Source organism: Scyliorhinus torazame, chromosome 19, assembly GCF_047496885.1.
Source record: "Scyliorhinus torazame isolate Kashiwa2021f chromosome 19, sScyTor2.1, whole genome shotgun sequence".
Classification (NCBI taxonomy): Eukaryota; Metazoa; Chordata; class Chondrichthyes; order Carcharhiniformes; family Scyliorhinidae; genus Scyliorhinus; species Scyliorhinus torazame.
Genome location: NC_092725.1, coordinates 125,172,611 through 125,192,795, shown reverse-complemented (window position 1 = coordinate 125,192,795; position 20,185 = coordinate 125,172,611). Strand labels below are relative to the sequence as shown.

Below are 20,185 nucleotides of genomic sequence, written 5' to 3'. Positions count from 1 at the left end.
CTTCCTCTCAAGCGAGGGGTGCAAGTTCCATCTCCAGCCAGTGAATGCTTTGCGTTGGTGTGGATGTGGCCGCCCCCGCACCCCTTTCCCCATTTGAAAAATCATGCCCTCTGGAGCTGAACATGATGCTGGAGGGCATAACTGGGAGGTAATTGTGAATTAGTGAGAGAGCCTCAAGAGATTATTGTTAAAAAAAAAATCATGATCCATGAAAATAGTACCTGTGGTAGGTTTGCTAATTACCACGGAAACCTTGGCATTATGCATACTAGATGGCATATACTATATGAAGAATTACATTAAGGTAGCTGGTCTTGGCATGCACCTGATATTCCTGGCTGCCAGATATGCTCGGATGTTTGCATAAAATTTCTTATTATTAGCTTGCTTATTGTTAAGGAAAGCTTGGCAAATTGTATTGTAAACTCTTCCTTCCTTCACTTCCAGCTCTCCTGTACACATGATTGAAGGAACTCCACAATTACACGCTAATGCATGGAAGATTTCATCAGCCTGTGTAACTCCATTAAATATCCCTTTGCTTGATCCCTGTGACACTAACCAACAGAATGGTACATTTTTAAAATTGATACATGTTGCCGTATATAAGTTTCATTTATTAATTCCTAAGAATAGATTCATGGTTTCTAACTAAAAAAATGTATTATTTATATCTTTCTTTGCCTTATTTGCGCATCTAGCTTTATATTCATTGACAATGTGTGATATTCTCAATCAAGAACTCTTTGCACCATGCCATTCATTTGTGAATCCCAGCCCCTTTTATCAGCAGTGCCGCTATGATGCTTGCAAATGTGGAAGTTTATGCATGTGTACGGCCCTTGCGCACTATGCTTATCTTTGCACCAAATACAAGGTTCACATCGATTTCAGATCAGAAACCTCAGACTGTGGTAAGTTTTTTAAAAGAATAATTTCTCATGAAAAGGTGGACGAGAGAAACAGCAACACCTCTAAAATTGAGCTATGCTACCTGGTAACTTTCTATAGACTGATATCTCAGGTAGTGCGCACATCGACATTGAGGTAGAATATTGCGAGTTCAAAACTGAGCTGTTATTAGATACACTTGGGTAATCTCTCCCCCTCCCCCAGGTCCCTCAGTGAGCTGCTAACTGGACCTTCACAATAATTGGCTGTTCCACTTCAGAGAGGGAGAAAGTGAAAGTGATACCGTCAGCCTTGCTTGAGCTGCTTCTCCAGCTGACTAATAACAAAAGACTGAAGCTGATGTACGGAAGTACGGGCAGTTGTCTGTGACTTGAAACATGAAGGAATGGAAAACAAAACTGAGGAGGAAAAATTGAAATAAGGGAAAGATCTCCCGTTGGAGTAGGCTTGCACGTCTGAAACAATTTGCTGGATTGCAAGACACTTTTCAGCATTTTACCCGTCCTTTCCGAGGATTTGCAATTAATGAAAGTGTCATGATATCCACATCAGCATATCATGGTGCAATCACACACACACTGATGGACAGGCAGTTGGACCAACCAGCACACACATAACATCGCAGCCAATCACCAGTGAGAGCACACGCACTATAAAACAGGGAACACCACAGTTCCTGCTCATTCAACCAGGAGATAGCTCAGAGCACAGAGCTCACAGCGTGCCACTCCAGACATAGACCATGTGCTGAGTGCCTCACTAAGATAGTGATAGGGCTGGGTCCACCGGTTAACTGGTGAAGCACGTACCCAAGCCAGCAGTTAGTAGTTGTCTTTGTTTAAGACAATAACACAGAGTTGTACCATCTACAGCCGTGTTGGATCATTTGTGCATCGGAACACCCAACACGACAGAAAGAATACACCATTGTTTTAAAATTTTATAATACTGCTTTGAGTTCCTGAAGCTTGCAAATAAAAGTCAAAAAAGAGGTGACATTTTGGGCATTTCATAATCAAGGGTTGACACCCCTATTTAATATGTATGAAAATCAGGATGATGGGTGTGTTTCATTACATTGTGGGTAAGTTTCATAGAATATCATAGAATCCTTATAGTGCAGAAGGAGGCCATTCAGACTATTAGTTCCTTCGAAATAGCGCTCTACCCAGTTCCACTCCCTCATCCATCCTGTCTTATCCTCCTAACCTAACCTGCACATCCCTGGACACTCAGGGGCAATCCACCTAACCCGGACATTTTTGGACTGTGGAAGGAAACCGGAGCACCCAGAGGCCACGGGGAGAACGTGCAAACTCCACAGAGATAGTCAGCCAAGGTCGGAATAGTAACAAGTCCTTTGGTTCTGAAACAGTGCTAACCACTGTGCCACCGTGTCACCCCGGCTAGGTGTTATGTTTTATTTAATAATGCTCCTATGAAGTGCCTTGGGATGTTTTATTACGCTAAAGGTGCTATACAAAGTGTTATTGTCATAGTTGTGTACTGGATAAGTTTATATTTTTGATGCATTTGGTAAAATTCAGCCTGATGAGTTTCTGCTGCATAGGTGTCATCTGCCCAGCTACTATGTTGTACCATACATGTTCTACTTCTTGTGGACGGACCTGCCAGTCACTATCTGTAAATGAAGTTTGTGGTGATGATTGTGCTGAAGGCTGTAACTGTCCCAATGGAACATTCTATGATGAAATATTGCATCGCTGTGTAACACAGTAAGTTTGTTTTTATACTATTTTATTCAAGTGCATCACTCCTGTTTAGCAACAAACCGAACACTTTGTGTCTGTCAACACATTTACCCTGGAGACTGCAACCTGCCTTGTCCCAAACTCAAATTTTCCGTAAGTTTTACACTTTTAATCACGTTAGCCTCAAGTGCATTGTATCCAGGAATTGTTTAGATAAATACTAAATTGGAGGATATTTTGTTTTTTGCCACTTCCACAACACCATCTACTTTGCAAGTCCTGTATCATCGACTTGTTCAATAACACACGGCCTTGAAAACATAGGGCTGGATTCTCCGTTGTGAGCAGCACGGTGGTTAGCACAGTTGATTCACAGCTCAAGGGCCCCAGGTTCGAATCCTGGCTGGGTCACTGTCTGTGTGGAGTCTGCATGTCTTCCCCGTGTCTGCCTGGGTTTCCTCCGGGAGCTCCAGTTTCCTCCCACAGTCTAAAGATGCGCAGGTTAGGTGGATTGGCCATGCTAAATTGCCCTTAGTGTCCACAAAATGTTAGGTGGGGTTACTGGGTTACAGGGATAGAGTGGAAGTGTGGGGTTAAATAGGGTGCTCTTTCTAAAGGCCGGTGCAGACTCGATGGGCCGAATGGCCTCCTTCTGCGCTGTAAATTCTATGGAATCCATGGAGTCCTCCCAGCTACCACTGCTAGCAAGATAGGAGAATTTGGCTGCGCCGTACGCTGGCGGTGGGTTTCTCTATTCCTGCTGCTTGCCAGTGGGATTTTTCCATTAAAAACACTCCACGTCACAGGGAAACACACAGACCAGAGAATCTCGCCACCATCAAATCTTTGGAGAAGCCCGCCTATTATGTAAGTTCACCAATATTAGGGGCTCCTCCTGGGTGTCAGGAAAATGCTGCACATTAGAGCATGTGCTTTGTCTTTGAGAGGGTCGTCTGCTAAAATCTTCTGCCAAATTCCATGATGTTGCAATATGGAGAGGTACATTCGACTCGAAGCATCAACATGTTTCTCTCTTCACAGATGCTGCTCGACCTGTTGTGGCTTCCCAATGCATTCTGTTTTTAAACAAAATATTTTACTAAGATTTTTATAGTAATTAAAATAACAATGACATAAACATGTTATAATAAACATTCCCACCCCATCCCAATCTTCACACACCCCAACGATAAAACAACAATCCGGCCCCTCCCGCCCTTGGAGTACTGCATCTATTGACATTTTAATTTTCCCTGAGAAAGTCGACGAACGGCTGCCACCTCCGGGAGAACCGGAACATTAACCCTCTTAAGGCGAACTTTATTTTCTCGAGACTGAGAAACCCAGCCATGTCACTAACCCAGGTCTCTACACTCGGGGGCTTCGAGTCCCTCCACATTAACAAGATCCGTCTCCTGGCTACCAGGGAGGCAAAGGCCAAAACGTGGTCCTCTTTCCCCCCCTGAACTCCCGGCTCTTTCGACACTCCAAAGATCGCCACCTCTGGACTCAGCACCACACGTGTTTTTAGTACCTTGGATGTTGCCTGAGCAAAACCCTGCCAAAACCCTCTAAGCTTCGGGCATGCCCAAAATATGTGGACATGATTTGCTGGGCTTCCCACGTACCTCGCACACCTGTCCTCTACCCCGAAAAACTTGCTCATCCGGGCCACCGTCATGTGTGCCCGGTGGACTACCTTAAATTGTATTAGGCTAAGCTTGGCACATGATGAGGATGTATTAACCCTACTTAGGGCATCCGCCCACAGACCCGCCTCTATCTCTCTTCCTAGCTCATCCTCCCACTTGCCCTTAAGCTCCTCCACCGGAGTTTCCTCCACCTCCGAAAGCTCCTGGTAAATATCTGATACCATTCCCTCTCCCACCCAGGTACGGAAGACTACTCTATCCTGTATCCTCCGTGGCGGCAGCAGCGGAAAGGCTGGCACCTGTTTTCTCAGGAAGTCTCGCACCTGCAAATACCTAAACCCATTCCTTGCTGGCAATTCAAATTTATCTTCCAAGGCTTTCAAGCTGGGGAAGCTCCCATCTATAAATAGATCCCCCATCCTCCTAATTCCTGCCCTTTGTCATCACCGGAACCCACCGTCCAGCCTACCCGGTACAAACCGATGATTATTATAAATCGGGGTCCAAACCGATGCTCCCTCCACTCTCTTATATCTCCTCCACTGCCCCCAGATTCTCAGAGCCGCCACCACCACCGGACTTGTGGGCCGGCGAGAACGAAAGAGGTGCAGTTACCAGTGCTCCCAAACTTGTGTCTTTACATGACGCCGCCTCCATCCGCTCCCACACCGACCCCTCCCCCACTACCCACTTCCTAATCATGGCTATATTAGCCGCCCAGTAGTAGTTGCAGAAGTTAGGCAGTGCCAACCCACCCTCCCCGACTGCGCTCCAGCAATACTTTATTCACTCGCAGGGTTTTACCTGCCCACACAAAGCCCAAAATAACCTTATTCACCCGCTTGAAAAAGGCCTTTGGGATGAAGATGAGGAGGCACTGAAAGACAAACAAAAATCTGGGGAGGACCGTAATTTTCTGGGTTTGCCAGAGCAAACAGTAGCGGGGAGAGGGGGCACCCTTGCCACGTCCCTCGGTGTAGTTTAAAATACCCCAACCTCAGCCGGTTCGTATGCACACTCGCCTCTGGTGCCTGATAGAGCAACCGCACCCAGTCAATGAAGCCATCACCAAACCCAAACCTTCCCAGCGCCTCCCACAGGTAATCCCACTCCATCCGATCAAAAGCCTGCTCCGCATCCATCGTAACCACCACCTTCACCTCCACCTCCCTTCCTTCCGAGGGCATCACAATAACAGTTAAAAGCCTTCGAACATTGGCCTTGAGTTGCCTGCCCTTTACAAATCTCGTCTGGTCTTCCCCTAGCACCCCCGGGGACACAATCCTCTATCCTTCTGGCCAGTATCTTAGCCAGCAGTTTGGCGTCCACATTCAGCAGAGAAATTGGCCTGTATGACCCGCATTGCGCCAGATCCTTCTCCCGTTTCAGGATCAGTGAAATCGAGGCCTGCGACATTGTTGGGGGGAGGACTCCCTTCTCTCTTGCTTCATTAAATATCCTCACCAGCAGTGGGCTCATTATCTCTGAAAACTTCTCATAGAATTCCACCGATAGCTGCCTGGCCCCGGGGCCTTGCCCGACTGCATGCCCTCCAGCCCTTCCATTATCTCCTCACTCTCAATTGGGGCTCCCACCCCTTCCACTAGATCCTCATCAACCCTCGGGAACCCTCAACTGATCCAAAACCTGCCTCATCCCCTCCACCTCCACCGGAGGTTCCGACTCATATAATTTGCTGTAAAAGTCCTGAAACACTTCATTCACCCGACTGGGTCCAGGACAGTATTCCCACCTCTGCTCTTTACTCTCCCTATCTCCCTGGCCGCCTCCCTTTTTCTGAGCTGGTGTGCTAATATTCTGCTTGCCTTTTCCCCGTACTCATAAATCACCCCCCTTGCCTTCCTCAACTGTTCCACCGCTTTCCCTGTAGTCAACACTCCAAACTCCGCCTGTAACCTACGCCGTTCCCTCAGTAGCCCCACGTCCGGGGCCTCCGAGTATCCCCTGTCCACCTGGAGTATCTCCTCAACTAACCTATCCACGCATTCTGTTTTTAAATAGCAGTTTTACCCCATTCACATTTATGGATTTGGTACTAATCTTAACAAAGGTATTGACTCTAAGAAGTGTGAAAACTTGACTCATTGGCAGCCTCTCCTGAACACCACTACTATTCTTTTCCAAAAGTATAAATTGGAACATTTCCGAACTTAATCACAATGGTGTACACAATTCCTTAAAGTCTAATTATTTCAAAGATATTTATATAATTATGTTGTTAAACTTCAATAAATAGGAAAAATGGCTCAGTTTCCTTTTTGCTTCTTCTAGATCTCAATGTTCATGTCACTTCATGGGAGGAATATTTCAAGCGGGAGAGGTCACCTTTAGTAACTCAGGACCATGGTATGACTTTGGTTACCTGTCTGTTGAAGATTACCATTCCGAATCCAAGCTACAACTATAATGGAGATTGGGAAAATCTTATCATGTTTCTAAACCTGGGTTGGGAATAATGTTTAATTGGATTTTCTGAGATCCCTTTGGGCACTTGATGGACTTTTGTATGAAATGGCTGAAAAGATTTGCCCAAATTTGCTACAATAACTGGGTTAGATTATTTTCAGGCTTATTTGGGTTTAGCTATTAGTTTTAGTCAGTACTTTCAGAAGATATACACCACAACTTCCATGAATCATTTGGAATCAAAAACATTGACGGGAATCTTCCCAAAACCAATGTGAAGTTGGCAGGCTGCACAGCGGGCGGCTCTCGCTGTGTTGATCAGCAGTGGAAAGAAAGCTGGCAATGCTGGGAGTCCTGAAATTTGGGCGCCCTTTTTAAATGAAATCCCCCTCGGACACGGGGAACCCCTTCCCACGGACATTGTGGCAACCCCCCACACCCTCCATGGATAAGGCAAACTCCCACAATGGAGACCCCCAGACGGCCCCCTGGCAGCACGCCCTGGCAGTGCCCCTGCCAAAGGGCAATGCCTGGTCATGCCCCTCCCCACCCTGGGGCTATATCACCCTGCATGGCCATTTCGACTGTTTTTCATTTTTGAAGACCAATAGGGATTTGTGCCGGTGTGATGTCACGCTGACTGGGTGGGGAGTTAGGACGAGGATGGAAGTAGCAGCTTCACGCCTGCTAATGCAATGTTAATTTATGCAAATCAACCTGATTACATAACCGGTGGAGACAGCGAATATCTCATTTCTGGCCTCTCGTGAGATTAAGCGGCTGTTACAGGCTTTGCACCTGTGGCTAAAGACACCGTTAAATCGCGGCCACTGTTTCTAAATTTGTGGATGAAGATTGGGGAATAGTCCATGCTGAAGGGGACCATAGCAAATTAGCGGAGGATATTAATAAATTTGCTGAATGGGCAAATTATTGGCAAATTAAATTCAACATATATGAATGTGAAGTATTACATTTTGGTAGAAAGAATAAAGAAGTCACTTGTTACTTGGATGGTGCAAGTCAAAGTGGTGATGAATCCAGGAGTACAATACAACAATCGCTAAGAGTTACACCATAGGTCAGTAGAGGCGATTTACAAGGATGGTGTCAGAAATGCACAGATATACATATCAGTAATGGACTGATAGGCTGTGTCTCTTCTCTTGAAGAAAATGAAGACTGACCTAATAGAGGTCTTAAAATTCTGGAAGGTGGACACAGGGAGAATGTTTCCCCTAGTGGGAGAGCAGAACCAAAGACCAGCGATATAAGACAGTCATCAAGAAATCCAATAGGAATGGGGCAGCACGGTGGGGCAGTGATTAGCACTGCTGCCTCACGGTGCTGAGGACCCGGGTGCAATCCCGGCCCCGGGTCACTGTCCTTGTGGAGTTTGCACATTCCCCCCGTGCCTGCGGGATCTCATCCCCACAACCCAAAGATGTTGCAGGGTAGGTAAATTGGCCACGCTAGATTGCCTCTTAATTAGAAAAAAAAAGAGATCCAACAACAATTTCAGAAGAACCTTGTTATCTAGAGAACGGTTAGAATTCGGAACCCATGACCACAGGAAGTGATTTCAGTGAATCATACAGTCGGATTTAGGGGATGACCAAACAAGCGCATGAGGAAGAAGGGGATAGAAGGTTGTGATGATACATTAAGATGAAGAAAGATGGGAGGATGCTCGAATGGAACATGTATCCTGGCATGGATTACTTGGACTGAATTGCCTGCTTCTATACGAGAGATCCTATGTAATCTTACATAATTTTGTTAACAACATGTCTGCTGTACTAATTCTGAATTTTAAAAAATAATGTTAAATCATATTCCATCGAACTAATGGGTGTTTTCCGTGTTATTTCAGTCTGTGTAGGAATGGAAGGGTAGGGTGTACCCCGACAGAGCCAGGTATGTTATGATCACTCATCACCACAGCACGTCACGGGATGTGATATTTGGAAGATAAATTGTATTTGGAAAAATGTTTTACCTGCAATTAATCTTAAAACTTATTTTGAGCAAGTATAATTTGAATGTCTGGGCTGACCTTGAAGTGGAACTGCTTGTCATTTATTTTCAGTGTGCCTGAGAACTCAGTATGAGGTGAAAACACACCATTAATATGAAACACGCATGACTGGATCATCAATATCACAGTCCAAATGCATTTTTCATGAGAATTAATATTCAGTCAAATGTTGCCAACAGTATAAATGAAACAAAATTATTTTGTAATCATTCTCTTTTTTGTCTGAGATTGCTTTCAAGAGGAACGCCACAATACATGAAGGCCGATGTTTCATAAGATTCATTTTCCTCTCCCGTGCCTCCTGGGGATTGGTTAATTTTTGGGTACAAAATGAGAGGAAAAAGAGGCTGAGCTCCCCAGTGCTGGGTCTCCAGCCTTTGTAGCCTGGCAAGTGAGCTTGTCTTGCTGCAGATAGAGGCACAGAGCAGCTATGAAACTGAGGGTGCAGAGCCTTTCAAGAGCTTCCCATCTCAGTTGCCTCTGGTGAGGTGGGTGGGGTCTGGATGCCCAGGTGATGCTGACAGGGGGTGGCTGACTGTTGTTCACGATTTTGGTTGTCTTTCTGCTGGATGGTATTATTATTCTAGCACACCCCTCTGGGATACTCAGCTGTCCAATTCTGAACAGAGCCCTGCTCAGGGGTGGACCTGTGACTGGACTACATATAAATGTCAAACCCAGTTGCAATGTGTACTATCAGATTGGCATCCAAAGGGAGAATGGGAGGAAAGTTAGTCCTCATAACTCCAGTTCCTTTCAGATCCACCCTGATAGAGTATCAGGGAGAAGATGGGCTGGACATTTGCGGAGTTGGGAAAACTCCTCGGACCTTTAAAAATGGTGGCTTAGATCCAATTCTGGGATTCCTGGGCCCAAACCCAGGTGCCTCCGATTTGTATCAGCATGAAATAAGGGGATAGACATCTGTTAGCCCCAACCTTGCACATTTTGTGGAATTGTGCCAATATGCATTCTTGGCTGAGATCCCAGACATCCATTAGTCTGTTGAAAGAGCTGTTCCCATGGGAAAACATGGCTTGATTGACTGATTTTTCTTTGAAGCAATTGAGAAACAGATCAAAATGTTTCCTTACACAAGATAAACAGATTTCAAGTGGTAGCAGTTTCTGCTGTTGATACTTTAAATGTCTGGTTGATTGACACTTTTATAGGGCTGGGGTGAAAGCAATTTTTAAAAAGAATGCTATGAATGTTTAAAAAAAGAACCACATGCTATTGTTACTATAAGGTTCACGGTACTGTAAATTCTGGGTGAATGCATGGAAGTGACATAGTTGACATGGTGGAAATGAAGACCATGGGAAGGGCAGGGGTGGGGGATGGAGGGGCATGAATTGGCATGAAGGTGCATAGAGAGTGAGAAGGGGTGAGGGTGTGTGAGGGGTGAGGGTAGAGAGTGTCTTATTGCTATTGCAATTGGGATGAATAGCCAGAGTACTAAAGTGGGCCTTTTAAACAGCCCCCCAAACACACTGGGTAGCTCTTGAGCCTTTGCACTGTTTCTGAGGGCAGTGAACCAGAATCCAGCTAGCACTCGCCCCTTAGAATACAAGTTCCACTTTTGCAGGCACTTTCTCTCGAGGCAGGCAGGCCTACCACCCGCCTCTCAGGTGAAGATTTAGCCCGATATGTATATTTAATTTTGTGTGTTAAAAATACAAGTGTATTCCTAATCCTAATGTTTTTAACAGTTGGATGAATTCATTCATGTTTAAAACCGCTGCTTTCATTTGTGAATTGTAACAAATTACATGATATCTATTTCATGCAGAAACTGAACCTCGGGAGTGTCCTAACAATAAGAGATATTTTGACTGTAGAGACCCTCATCCTGGCCTGCCTTGGACAGGAGCAGCATGTGAAATCACTTGTGAAAATCTTATGATGAATATTACCTGTTCACCTATGACTCCATGTATTTCAGGTTGTGTTTGTCCTCCTGGGTAAGTGTACTGAAATATTGAAGAGCAGATCAAAAGCTGAATGTTTACCATTGTTTTCATGAGGCAAATGTTGTATCATCTGTTACTTTAAAAAATCGCTACCATTTGCAGTGCAGCTGGGTGCGTGCAAGTGGGGAGAGGGCAGCAACTGTCAGTGGTGCCATAATGCGGAGTCCAAGAACTGCTGGGGCTGGATTCTCCAGTCCCCCAGCCACGTGCTTCTTGAGGGCACGCTGTTCGCTGGCGGTGGGATTCCCTGTTCCCACTGCTGTCAATGGGATTTCCAGACAATCCCAATGGCCAGAGAATTCCAGCCGTGGTGTCAGATGAAGATCCACAGAGTGACCACTCTCCTAAAGGCAGCCATTGCCTGAGCACTCAGTTGCTTCATGCGGATAAGCAGAACAGTTCAGGACAGGGAAGTTGGGAAAGGTGGGAATTCTGTTTGAAGCTGATATCCACTGAACAGAGTGAAGGAAAATTGGGTCGAAATTCGATAGAAGCTATTCACCGGAGTGGTTGCATATTGCACCAGGATCAGGGGGTGTCCCGATGATTCTCAACCTGGAATCCCAATTTCCTCCAAGTAAATATTGGGAAGATGGAAGCGATCATCGTTGGCACCTGCCACAGGCGATGTGCCTTTGGGAACTCTTGCCATGAGCAGTATCTCAGGCCAATGCATAACATGCCGTCTGTAATCTTGGCTTCTATTCAATTTAGAGAGAAGCCCACAATCCCATATCCTCTTTATCATAAGGAGCTCCTATTTCCACTGTCATCATTTCCTGCTTCAGCTTGCCAGGGCCCCCACCCTCTCACCTGTAACCCCCAACTAAACTGCACATCTTTGGACACTAAGCACGGTCAAACCAGCTAACCTGCACATGTGAGGGGAAACTGGAGCACCCGGAGGAAACCCACACAGACACAGGGAGAACGCACAAATTCCACACAGTCGCCCAAGGCTGTAATTGAACCTGGGTCCCTGGCGCTGTGAGGCAGTAGTGCTAACCACTGTGCCACCCTCTGTAGATTAACCTAATTAACCTTATTATGGTGTCGCAAAAAGGACAATGGAAGCATTTTGAAAGTGTTTCTGCAATTCTCCAGTGTTGCCGATTGCAAGTATACACGTGACCAATAAAGAAAATCTGACAATTTAAAGGAATTTCAACCGAGAGCGAGGCATTCTGACGAAATTCATTCAAAGGATTGACTGTTTCAGATGATCATTATTTTCACGTGGTTACTTTGTGAACTATGTGTGGAATAAAATTTTGGCCTTCTGTCTATCCTGTAGCTTGATTAAACATGGTGTAGACTGCTTTTTGCCTGAAAATTGTCCGTGCAGTTGGAAAGGTCAGGAATATTTACCAGGAGAAGTGGTTTCTACAGTATGCTACACATGGTATGTGCAAATCTGTTCCTTTAAAAAAAAAAATTAAACTGAATTATTTATTGGCACTCTTTTCCTCACATTTTATGTGTGGCGAAATTATAGTGAAATGTTTTATCATTAACATGATGTCAGATATTTATAAGATATTTATTCCCTAAGTTTGTTTGGCTTGATATGACCACTAATAAGTTTTGGAGCTGTTTCTACCCGTGTATTGCCATTCTGTTTTTAAAAGTTGAAAAAATCTGAACCGATCTTCTGAGCAGCACGGTAGCACAAGTGGATAGCACTGTGGCTTTACAGCGCCAGGGTCCCAGGTTCGATTCCCCGCTGGGCCATTGCCTGTGCAGAGTCTACACGGTCTCCCCGTGTCTGCGTGGGTTTCCTCCGGGTGCTCCAGTTTCCTCCCACAGTACAGGTTGGGTGGATTGGCCATGATAAATTGCCCTTCGTGACCAAAAAGGTTAGAAGGGGTTATTGGGTTATGGGGCTAGGGTGGAAGTGAGGGTTTAAGTGGGTCGGTGCAGACTCGATGGACCGAATTGGCCTCCTTCTGCACTGTATGTTCTATGTTCTAACAGCGAGATTAGCAAACAGAGCACCATGGGGAGGCAGTGGTACTGTCACTAGATTAGTAATCCAGAGACTCAAAGTCATGCTCTGAGGATCCAGCTTTGAATCCTGCTGATGGTGAAATTTGAACTCAATAAAAACAAAATCTGGAATTAAACCATTGCTGATTGTCATAAAAACCATTCTGGTTCACTAATGTCCTTTAGGGAAGGAAATCTATCGTCCTTACCCGGTCTGTCCTACGTGTGGTAGATCCACAGCAATGTGGTCTTAAATGCCCTCAGGGAAGGACAATGCATGCGGGTCCAGCCACCCACATCCCATGAACGATTTTAAAAAATGGATAAATCTGGAAAAAGATACAGGAAATATTATTGCCTTGGTTCTCACCCCATGTCTAAGCGAACCGACAGCATACTCTCACTTCTGTTGTCCTTCAAATGCTGTTTGCGCTCCATTTCCCAGTCCAGTGACTGGTACGATAAATGTGTTTTTATGTCACAATTATTGAAGATAATTCAGTTCATCGTTCTTAATTCTTTTATTAACTGAAAGACTTTTCAATGCAGCTCGGTGCTGCATCTTTTACATTGAATTTAATGATGCTTTACTTCCTCAGTGTTTGTCAGCGAGGGGTTTTTAACTGCACATACTACCCATGCCCCGCAGTGTGCACAATCTACAGCGATCGTCATTATCGCAGTTTTGATGGACTGGAGTACGATTATGTCAGTGACTGTCAAGTGTATCTGGTGAAGGTAAGGAGTTTTAGATTTATGCCTGAATTCAATATCTGGTGCTCTAGTCCGCCCGCACAGTATACTCTGTGTCCATCTCTTGAGATATTTGAGCCCTGGATCTGATAGACTGAAGATACCTAGAGAGAGGCGTTTGAAAGATAGGGCATTGGTCTTTCTGGAACATCACTCGCCCTCCCTTTCGGCGGTCTGTGCAATTATCTTTGACCGTTACTCTCTGCTTTCTGTCTTGTATGATCGATTCTCCTACAGGTCCGCTGATTCTGCATGTCTTCACCTGAGTCGCGAGTGTATTGGAAATGTCTTTAATTAAGAGGTCAGCAGGTTCTTCAAACTTGTTTGTTGAGATTATTCCAGATTGTGTGTTTTGCTCCAGGTGGATGCAAGTTCTCTATTTTTGGGTGCATATGTTTCTTAATTTAAATAAAATCCTATGAATTAGCTTTGGCCAATTGGAAATTGATTAGAGCGCCCTATACTGTAATCGAAACATTTGTGGACCGGAGGGATTCATCATGTTATTTGGAGGACACAAACAACTTTTATATTGATTGATAGCAATTGGCACCTGGCTTTCTCAATCGCCAGTTCAGTGCACCTCTTTTCGAGTCAGATTTTCAAGGGATCGCTACTTTGAGCCTCCTTTTCTTTCTCCACATACCTCTGATAGTGGAATTTACATTGCTGTTGGGTGCAAATAATATATTTTGAACAATGGGTACCCTGGCTCAGGAGATTCTAAGTGTCAGCAGAAAAGAAACAGAAAAAGGAAAAAGTTCAGCAAGTATTTTTTAATTGCAGAATCAAATTACCCTTTGTAACCTTTCTGTGAAGGCGCATTGATAGCTGACGCCCTCGAATCTCTGCTTTCAAGATTTGGATGTGCTGTGCAGTGGGTGAGGATTTGATGTTAATGATCTCAGTCCAGATTTTCAACCTGGGTTAGCCAGGTTTGCCACTGCGGGTCAACATAGAACAAGGAGGCCATTCAGCCCATTGAGTCTGCACCGACCCACTTAAGCCCTCACTTCCACCCTATCCCCGTAACTCAATAACCTCTCCTAACCTTTTTGGTCACGAAGGGCAATTTATCATGGCCAATCCACCTAACCTGCACATCTTTGGACTGTGGGAGGAAACCGGAGCACCCGGAGGAAACCCACACAGACACTGGGAGAACGTGCAGACTCCGCACAGACAGTGACCCAGCGGGGAATCAAACCTGGGGTCCTGGCGCTGTGAAGCCACAGTGCTACCCACTTCTGCTACCGTGTGGCCAAACAAATGTGATTGGAAACTCTCAGCTCCTGTGTCTATAAAATCCCTACAGTGCAGAAGGAGGTCATTCGGTACATCGAGTCTGCACTGACCCTCCAAAAGAGTACTCCACCCAAGCCCACGCCCCCACCCTATCCCAGTAACCCCTTAACCTAATCTACACATCTTTGGACATTAGGGGCAATTTAGCATGGCCAATCCACCTAACCTGCACATCTTTGAACTGTGGGAGGAAACCGGAGCACTTGGAGGAAACCCACGCACACACCAGGGAATGTGCAAACTCCACACAGTCACCCAAAGCTGGAATTGAACCTGGATCCCTAGTGCTGTGAGGCAGCAGTGCTAACCACTGTGCCGCGGTGCTGCCCCAGTCTAACAGCCAGATATCTATCAAGTGCATGATTATGCAATGACATGATTGAAATAGATTTTTTTTAACAGAATTCCGAGTTGAAAATATTTCTATTTGTCTTGTTCTGGTCAGAAAAATTAGCTTTACAGATTTACAGATACAGATTTTCTTTTAGTATCTTGAGAAAATCCGGTCAGCCTGAAATGAGGAATTACTTCTGAGAACATTGGAATGTATTTAAATAACTGTTGCAAATTGTTTTAACGTGTCTCCAACTCAATGGCTTATTTATTGTCAGCATGGCTGAAATCTTCAGCTTCGATCCTGGCCAGGATCTTCCGGCGCCACTGAAAGTGATTGGCTTTTTGGCCGGAACGCCAAATTTTCTGTTCTCGCTCACAATGGGTCCTGCCATGGACAAGAATGGAGAATCCCGCGTCTTTGCCACGATGCATTGTTTTAGTCGATTTTCATGTTGCCAGGCAGTGCACTTCATCTAATTACCAAATGTCTGACTGCCAAAGGTTGTAGCCTCTGAGGTTCTCCGTTGTAACTAGGAGTTTGTTTTAACGTTGACTTCAATTCAGGAGCTCGTTAGATCAAGTTAAGCGCTAAAATTGAAGAATTTATTTAGTATCTTGTAAGCCATCAGATTTTCTTTCCTTGGCCAGATTCAAATGCAAATCTGGGTTTCAAGAGATGAAATTACGATGTCTAAAATGCAATTGTGCCAAGAAAGTAGCAAAAACTAAATGAAAGAATGTGATAAGTAAGACATAGGTATGTCCTCTAGAATTCCATCATGGTTTTCAATGTGGGATTGGTTTACGCTCCCCATGAAAGTTGCTTTATTCTGCCTTAATTCCCACTAGCTCGAATATTTTTGATTCATACTTCTTGTTGTGGATGAAAACATTATATATAAAGGGACACAGTTATTTGATGGAAACAAATAAGGAACTGTGCACTATGGCAGTCAAATTAATGATTTTTTTTAACAAATGCTGCTTTGTGTAACTAAATCCAGATGCACATAACGGTCATGAGGAAAGAACTTGATCAACTCAATAAAGGAGATCGTACAGGTAGTGCCTGGACTTCCAACTGCGTCATAAGTTGAAACGTCTTAACTTGGATCCGATTTTCCCATTGGCTCAATGGTACAAATGGGGGATTGGCTCCTGAACCAAGGCTGGGAAACATTCAGAGGGTGCCGGCGGTGTTAAATGCTCTTAACCGTTGCCCGATCAAGTTGCTGAGGTGACTGTTGATGCCTGCACGCCTCAGCACAAGTTCCTCAGTTAGGGCGAGGGAGATAACGAAGACACTCCACCATTGTCAGTTGCTTGTTTAATCTTGAGCTTCTGCGAGTCTGAGCGAATATTAAATACAGCATTAGTGTAAAAATGAATTAAATCTGCGACGGTTATGCCAAACATTTTTCCGACTTAAGAAAGATGTTTCGTCCTGTCCAGTCGTACTGATGGGTGGCGCAGAACTTCAGTGCGCACATCTGAACGTGCTGGTGTGGTGTGAAATTCAAGCCGGCATTGTGAAGTCGAAATGATGTGTGAACTTCGAAGCGTTGTAAGTGCTGTTCATCACAGCTCGAACTTCATAAAATCGAAGACTGACTGCCTCAACTCAACAATATACCTGAAGTGGGTAAAAATGCACAACTGTGAGACCTATTATCGTATATGCAAATTAATTACAAACCAAGGATGTAATTCATTGTAATTAATGGCTGATCCATCTCGGCCTCCCCCAAAGACCCCCAGTGTCAGTCTTCAGCTAGTTCGATTCACTCCACGTGATATCAAGAAATGGCTGAAAACAATGGATACTGCAAAGGCTATGGGCACTGACAATACTCCGGCAATGGTACTGAAGAACTGTGTTCCTGAACTAGCTGCAACCCTAACAAGTTGCTCCAGTACAGGTACAACACTGGCACCTACCCATCAATGTGGAGTAATTACTGTACAAGTATGTGTGCACATAAAGCAGGACAATCCAACCACTTACCACCCCATCAGCCTTTTTTTGATTTTCAGTAAAGTGATGGAAGGGGTCATCAACAATGTTATCAAAGGCACTCCTAAGCAATAACCTGCTCACTGATGCTGTTCTGCCAGGATCACTCAGCTCCTGACCTAATTACAACCTTGCTTCAACCCTGGATAGCAGAGCCATGTACCAGAGGTGAGGTGAGAATGATTGGTCTTGACATCAAGGCAACATTTGGCCGAATGCGGTATCAAGGAGCCCCAGCAAAACTAAAGTCAATGGGAATCAGGGAACACTCACCACTGGCTGTAGTCATACCTAGCACAGAAGAATATTGTTGTGGTTGAAGGAAGTCAATCATCTCACGTCCAGGACATCACTGCAGGAGTTCATCAGGGTAGAGTCCCTGGTACAAACATCCTCAGCTGTTTTTGTCAATGACCATCCATTCACCGTAAGGTCAGAGTGGGGATGTTCGCTGACGATTACATATGATTGCCCAATGCTCAGCACCATTCATGATTCACCAGATACTGAAGCAGTCTATGTCCAAATGCAGCAAGACCTGGACAAGTGGCAAGTAGCATTTGCGCCACACAAGTGCTGGCCATTGACAATCTCCAAGAAGAGTGAATCTAACCATCATCCCTTGACATTCAATTGCATTACCATTGCTGAATCCCCCACTAACAGCATCCTGGGAAGTACCATAGCCCAGAAACGGAACTGGACCAGTCATATAAATATTATGGCTACGAAAGCAGGTCAGAGGCTAGGAATCCTGCAGCAAGCAACTCATCTCCTGACTCCCCAAAGCCTGCCCAACACCTGCAAGGCACAAGTTAGGAATGTGATAGACTACTCTCCACTTGCCTGGATGAGTGCAGCTCCAAGAAGCTAGGCTCCATGTAGAACAAAGCAGCCCACTTGACAAACATTCACTCCTTCCACCACCGATGCACAGTAGCAGCATTGTGTACCACCTACAAGATGCACTATAGGCACTCGCTCCTCAGACAGCACTTTCCAAACTCACAAGCCCTACCATCTAGAAGTACAAGGGCAGCAGGTGCATCGGAACATCGACACCTGGAAGTGCCCCTCCAAGCCACACACCATCCTGATATGGAAATATATCGCCATTCCTTCACTGTCGCTGGGTCAAAATCCAGGAACTTCCTCCTAACAGCACTGTGGGTATACCTGTTGGATGGACCACCATCGTCTCAAGGGAAATTAGGGATTTAGACGTTTAATATGGCCAATACACCTAATCTGCACATCTTTGGACTGTGGGAGGAAACTGGAACACCCGGAGGAAGTCGACGTAGACAAAGTGAGAACATGCAAACTTCACGTAGACCGTCCCCCAAGGTCAGAATCGAAGCCAGGTCCCTTGGCTGCAGTGCTAGCCACTGTGTCACTGTCATCCTTGTTTGAGTCCTATTTTTAAAAGAATTAAACGTTCACAATATGACATGCCATGTACTGGAATTGACAAAAGAGATCTATCGACAGGGCAGAATTGCTCAAGATTGCTGCTGTAATTAGATACAGGGTCACAGGTGCTTGGGACAATGTGACCACCTGCTGAGTCACTGGGAGGTTGTCCATATTTGTAGAGTCACTTAAGCCACTTTTAATCACCTTTGGTTGTGTACCTGGATAGGAATTAGGTATGACGGGCCAGATCCTTGTATTATATTCACAGCAGATCTGTTACTGAAAACTGCAGTTTCTTATGTTGCTACAGGTTTTCCCAATGCTTTAGACACAATACATAATTCTGGTCTTGTTTTGGAACACAAGGAAGAATGTTCATATGTGTATTGGTTTAGTTCGCTATGAATTAAATTAGCCATGCATTTTTAATAAAATTAAGCTGTTCTTCTGTCATTTGCCCTGAATTAGGAGAAATAAGTTAAAATTAAAGTTGAAATATATCTTTCACCAGTATGGCAAATTAAATTTCACCATGATATAGAGTCTGTCATTGGGTTGCAGTTAACTCCTCATTCAACAGTTCAAGTATTTGCTTTTGCCACTGGCTTTAAAAAATAGGTTGGCCGATGGCCTAAGAATGCATGATGAAGTCGCTGCAATCCACTTCCAAAAAACAGAACGGCAAGTTTGCGAATTGATTGGATGATATGGCAAATAACCATTTTTGGGGGGCTATTGTTTCAGATTTTGTTTTTAATTTTTAAGGGAAACCATTATCGGCAAGACGATTGATAACATGTTTGGGGCCGAAATCAGCAGGGCCTATTCTACACTGGTTTGCTTGCTCAATGATCAAAGCTGGTTGAACTCCATTTCATTCATTAGTAGTCAGTGAAAGAGATCTTTGTTTTTGAGTCTTGCAGGTAATGTGGTCACATTAAGTGGCCTGTAAACCTAACCTTATTGAACTGCTTCGTTGATTCTGGAATGTTCCAAATTACAAAATTTCCTAAATAAGCAAAGAATGCGACACCTTATTATTGGTCTCCTTAAAAGCGAATTCAATAAAAAAGTTAATTCCCCAAATATTAACGCAAAGTACTACTTTATACCATTGTTTGAAGCTAATTATTTGCAGAAGTTAACATGGTTTCTGCTGGGTTTGGGGGTATCGAGTGGGGTGGAATGGTGGGGTAAACAATGGTGCATTTTGAATTTCCTAAATCAATTTACAATTGATATTAATGAGGTACTGCATAAAAGCTGTGAGCAAACATCTGGTGCAATTATCAAGACAGAGCGAGGTTTGCCCAAGTTTACTTTGTCCAAGAATATTTTGCATATGGATTCTATTTAGGCCTTTTCATTTTGTGCAGTTTTCCTTGACTGAGAGTGGACAGATGACTAGCCCTAAGTTCTTGCCAATTAGGTTTTTGTGCGAGTTGCTAGGTGTGTCGGAGCAGGATCTTCCTCTGAATTTCCCTCCCTCGAATAATTAAGTTGCTTCCACTCTACACCCGCCTTTCTCACAGTTAAATTTGGAAACCTCAAGTATTATCCGACTTTGCAGTTAAGCATATGTCAGTGAGAAAATGCTGCCATGTTGGAACGTTCTTTTTATTTAAACGTAATGGGCTGGATTCTCCGTTCCTGCGTTTAAG

General features: G+C 44.5%; 1 protein-coding gene across 1 annotated transcript in view; it reads left to right on the top strand.

Annotated features, from left to right (window-relative positions):
• The window catches only part of otogl (otogelin-like), a 170,884-nt gene that overhangs the window by 28,288 nt on the left and 122,411 nt on the right, over positions 1-20,185 (top strand). The window contains exons 15-22 of the mRNA XM_072483997.1: positions 448-572; positions 702-914; positions 2,483-2,648; positions 6,569-6,643; positions 8,577-8,620; positions 10,534-10,705; positions 12,009-12,116; positions 13,300-13,438. Of these exons, the coding sequence (XP_072340098.1) occupies positions 448-572; positions 702-914; positions 2,483-2,648; positions 6,569-6,643; positions 8,577-8,620; positions 10,534-10,705; positions 12,009-12,116; positions 13,300-13,438 (1,042 nt within the window). The remainder of the gene's footprint in view (positions 1-447; positions 573-701; positions 915-2,482; positions 2,649-6,568; positions 6,644-8,576; positions 8,621-10,533; positions 10,706-12,008; positions 12,117-13,299; positions 13,439-20,185) is intronic.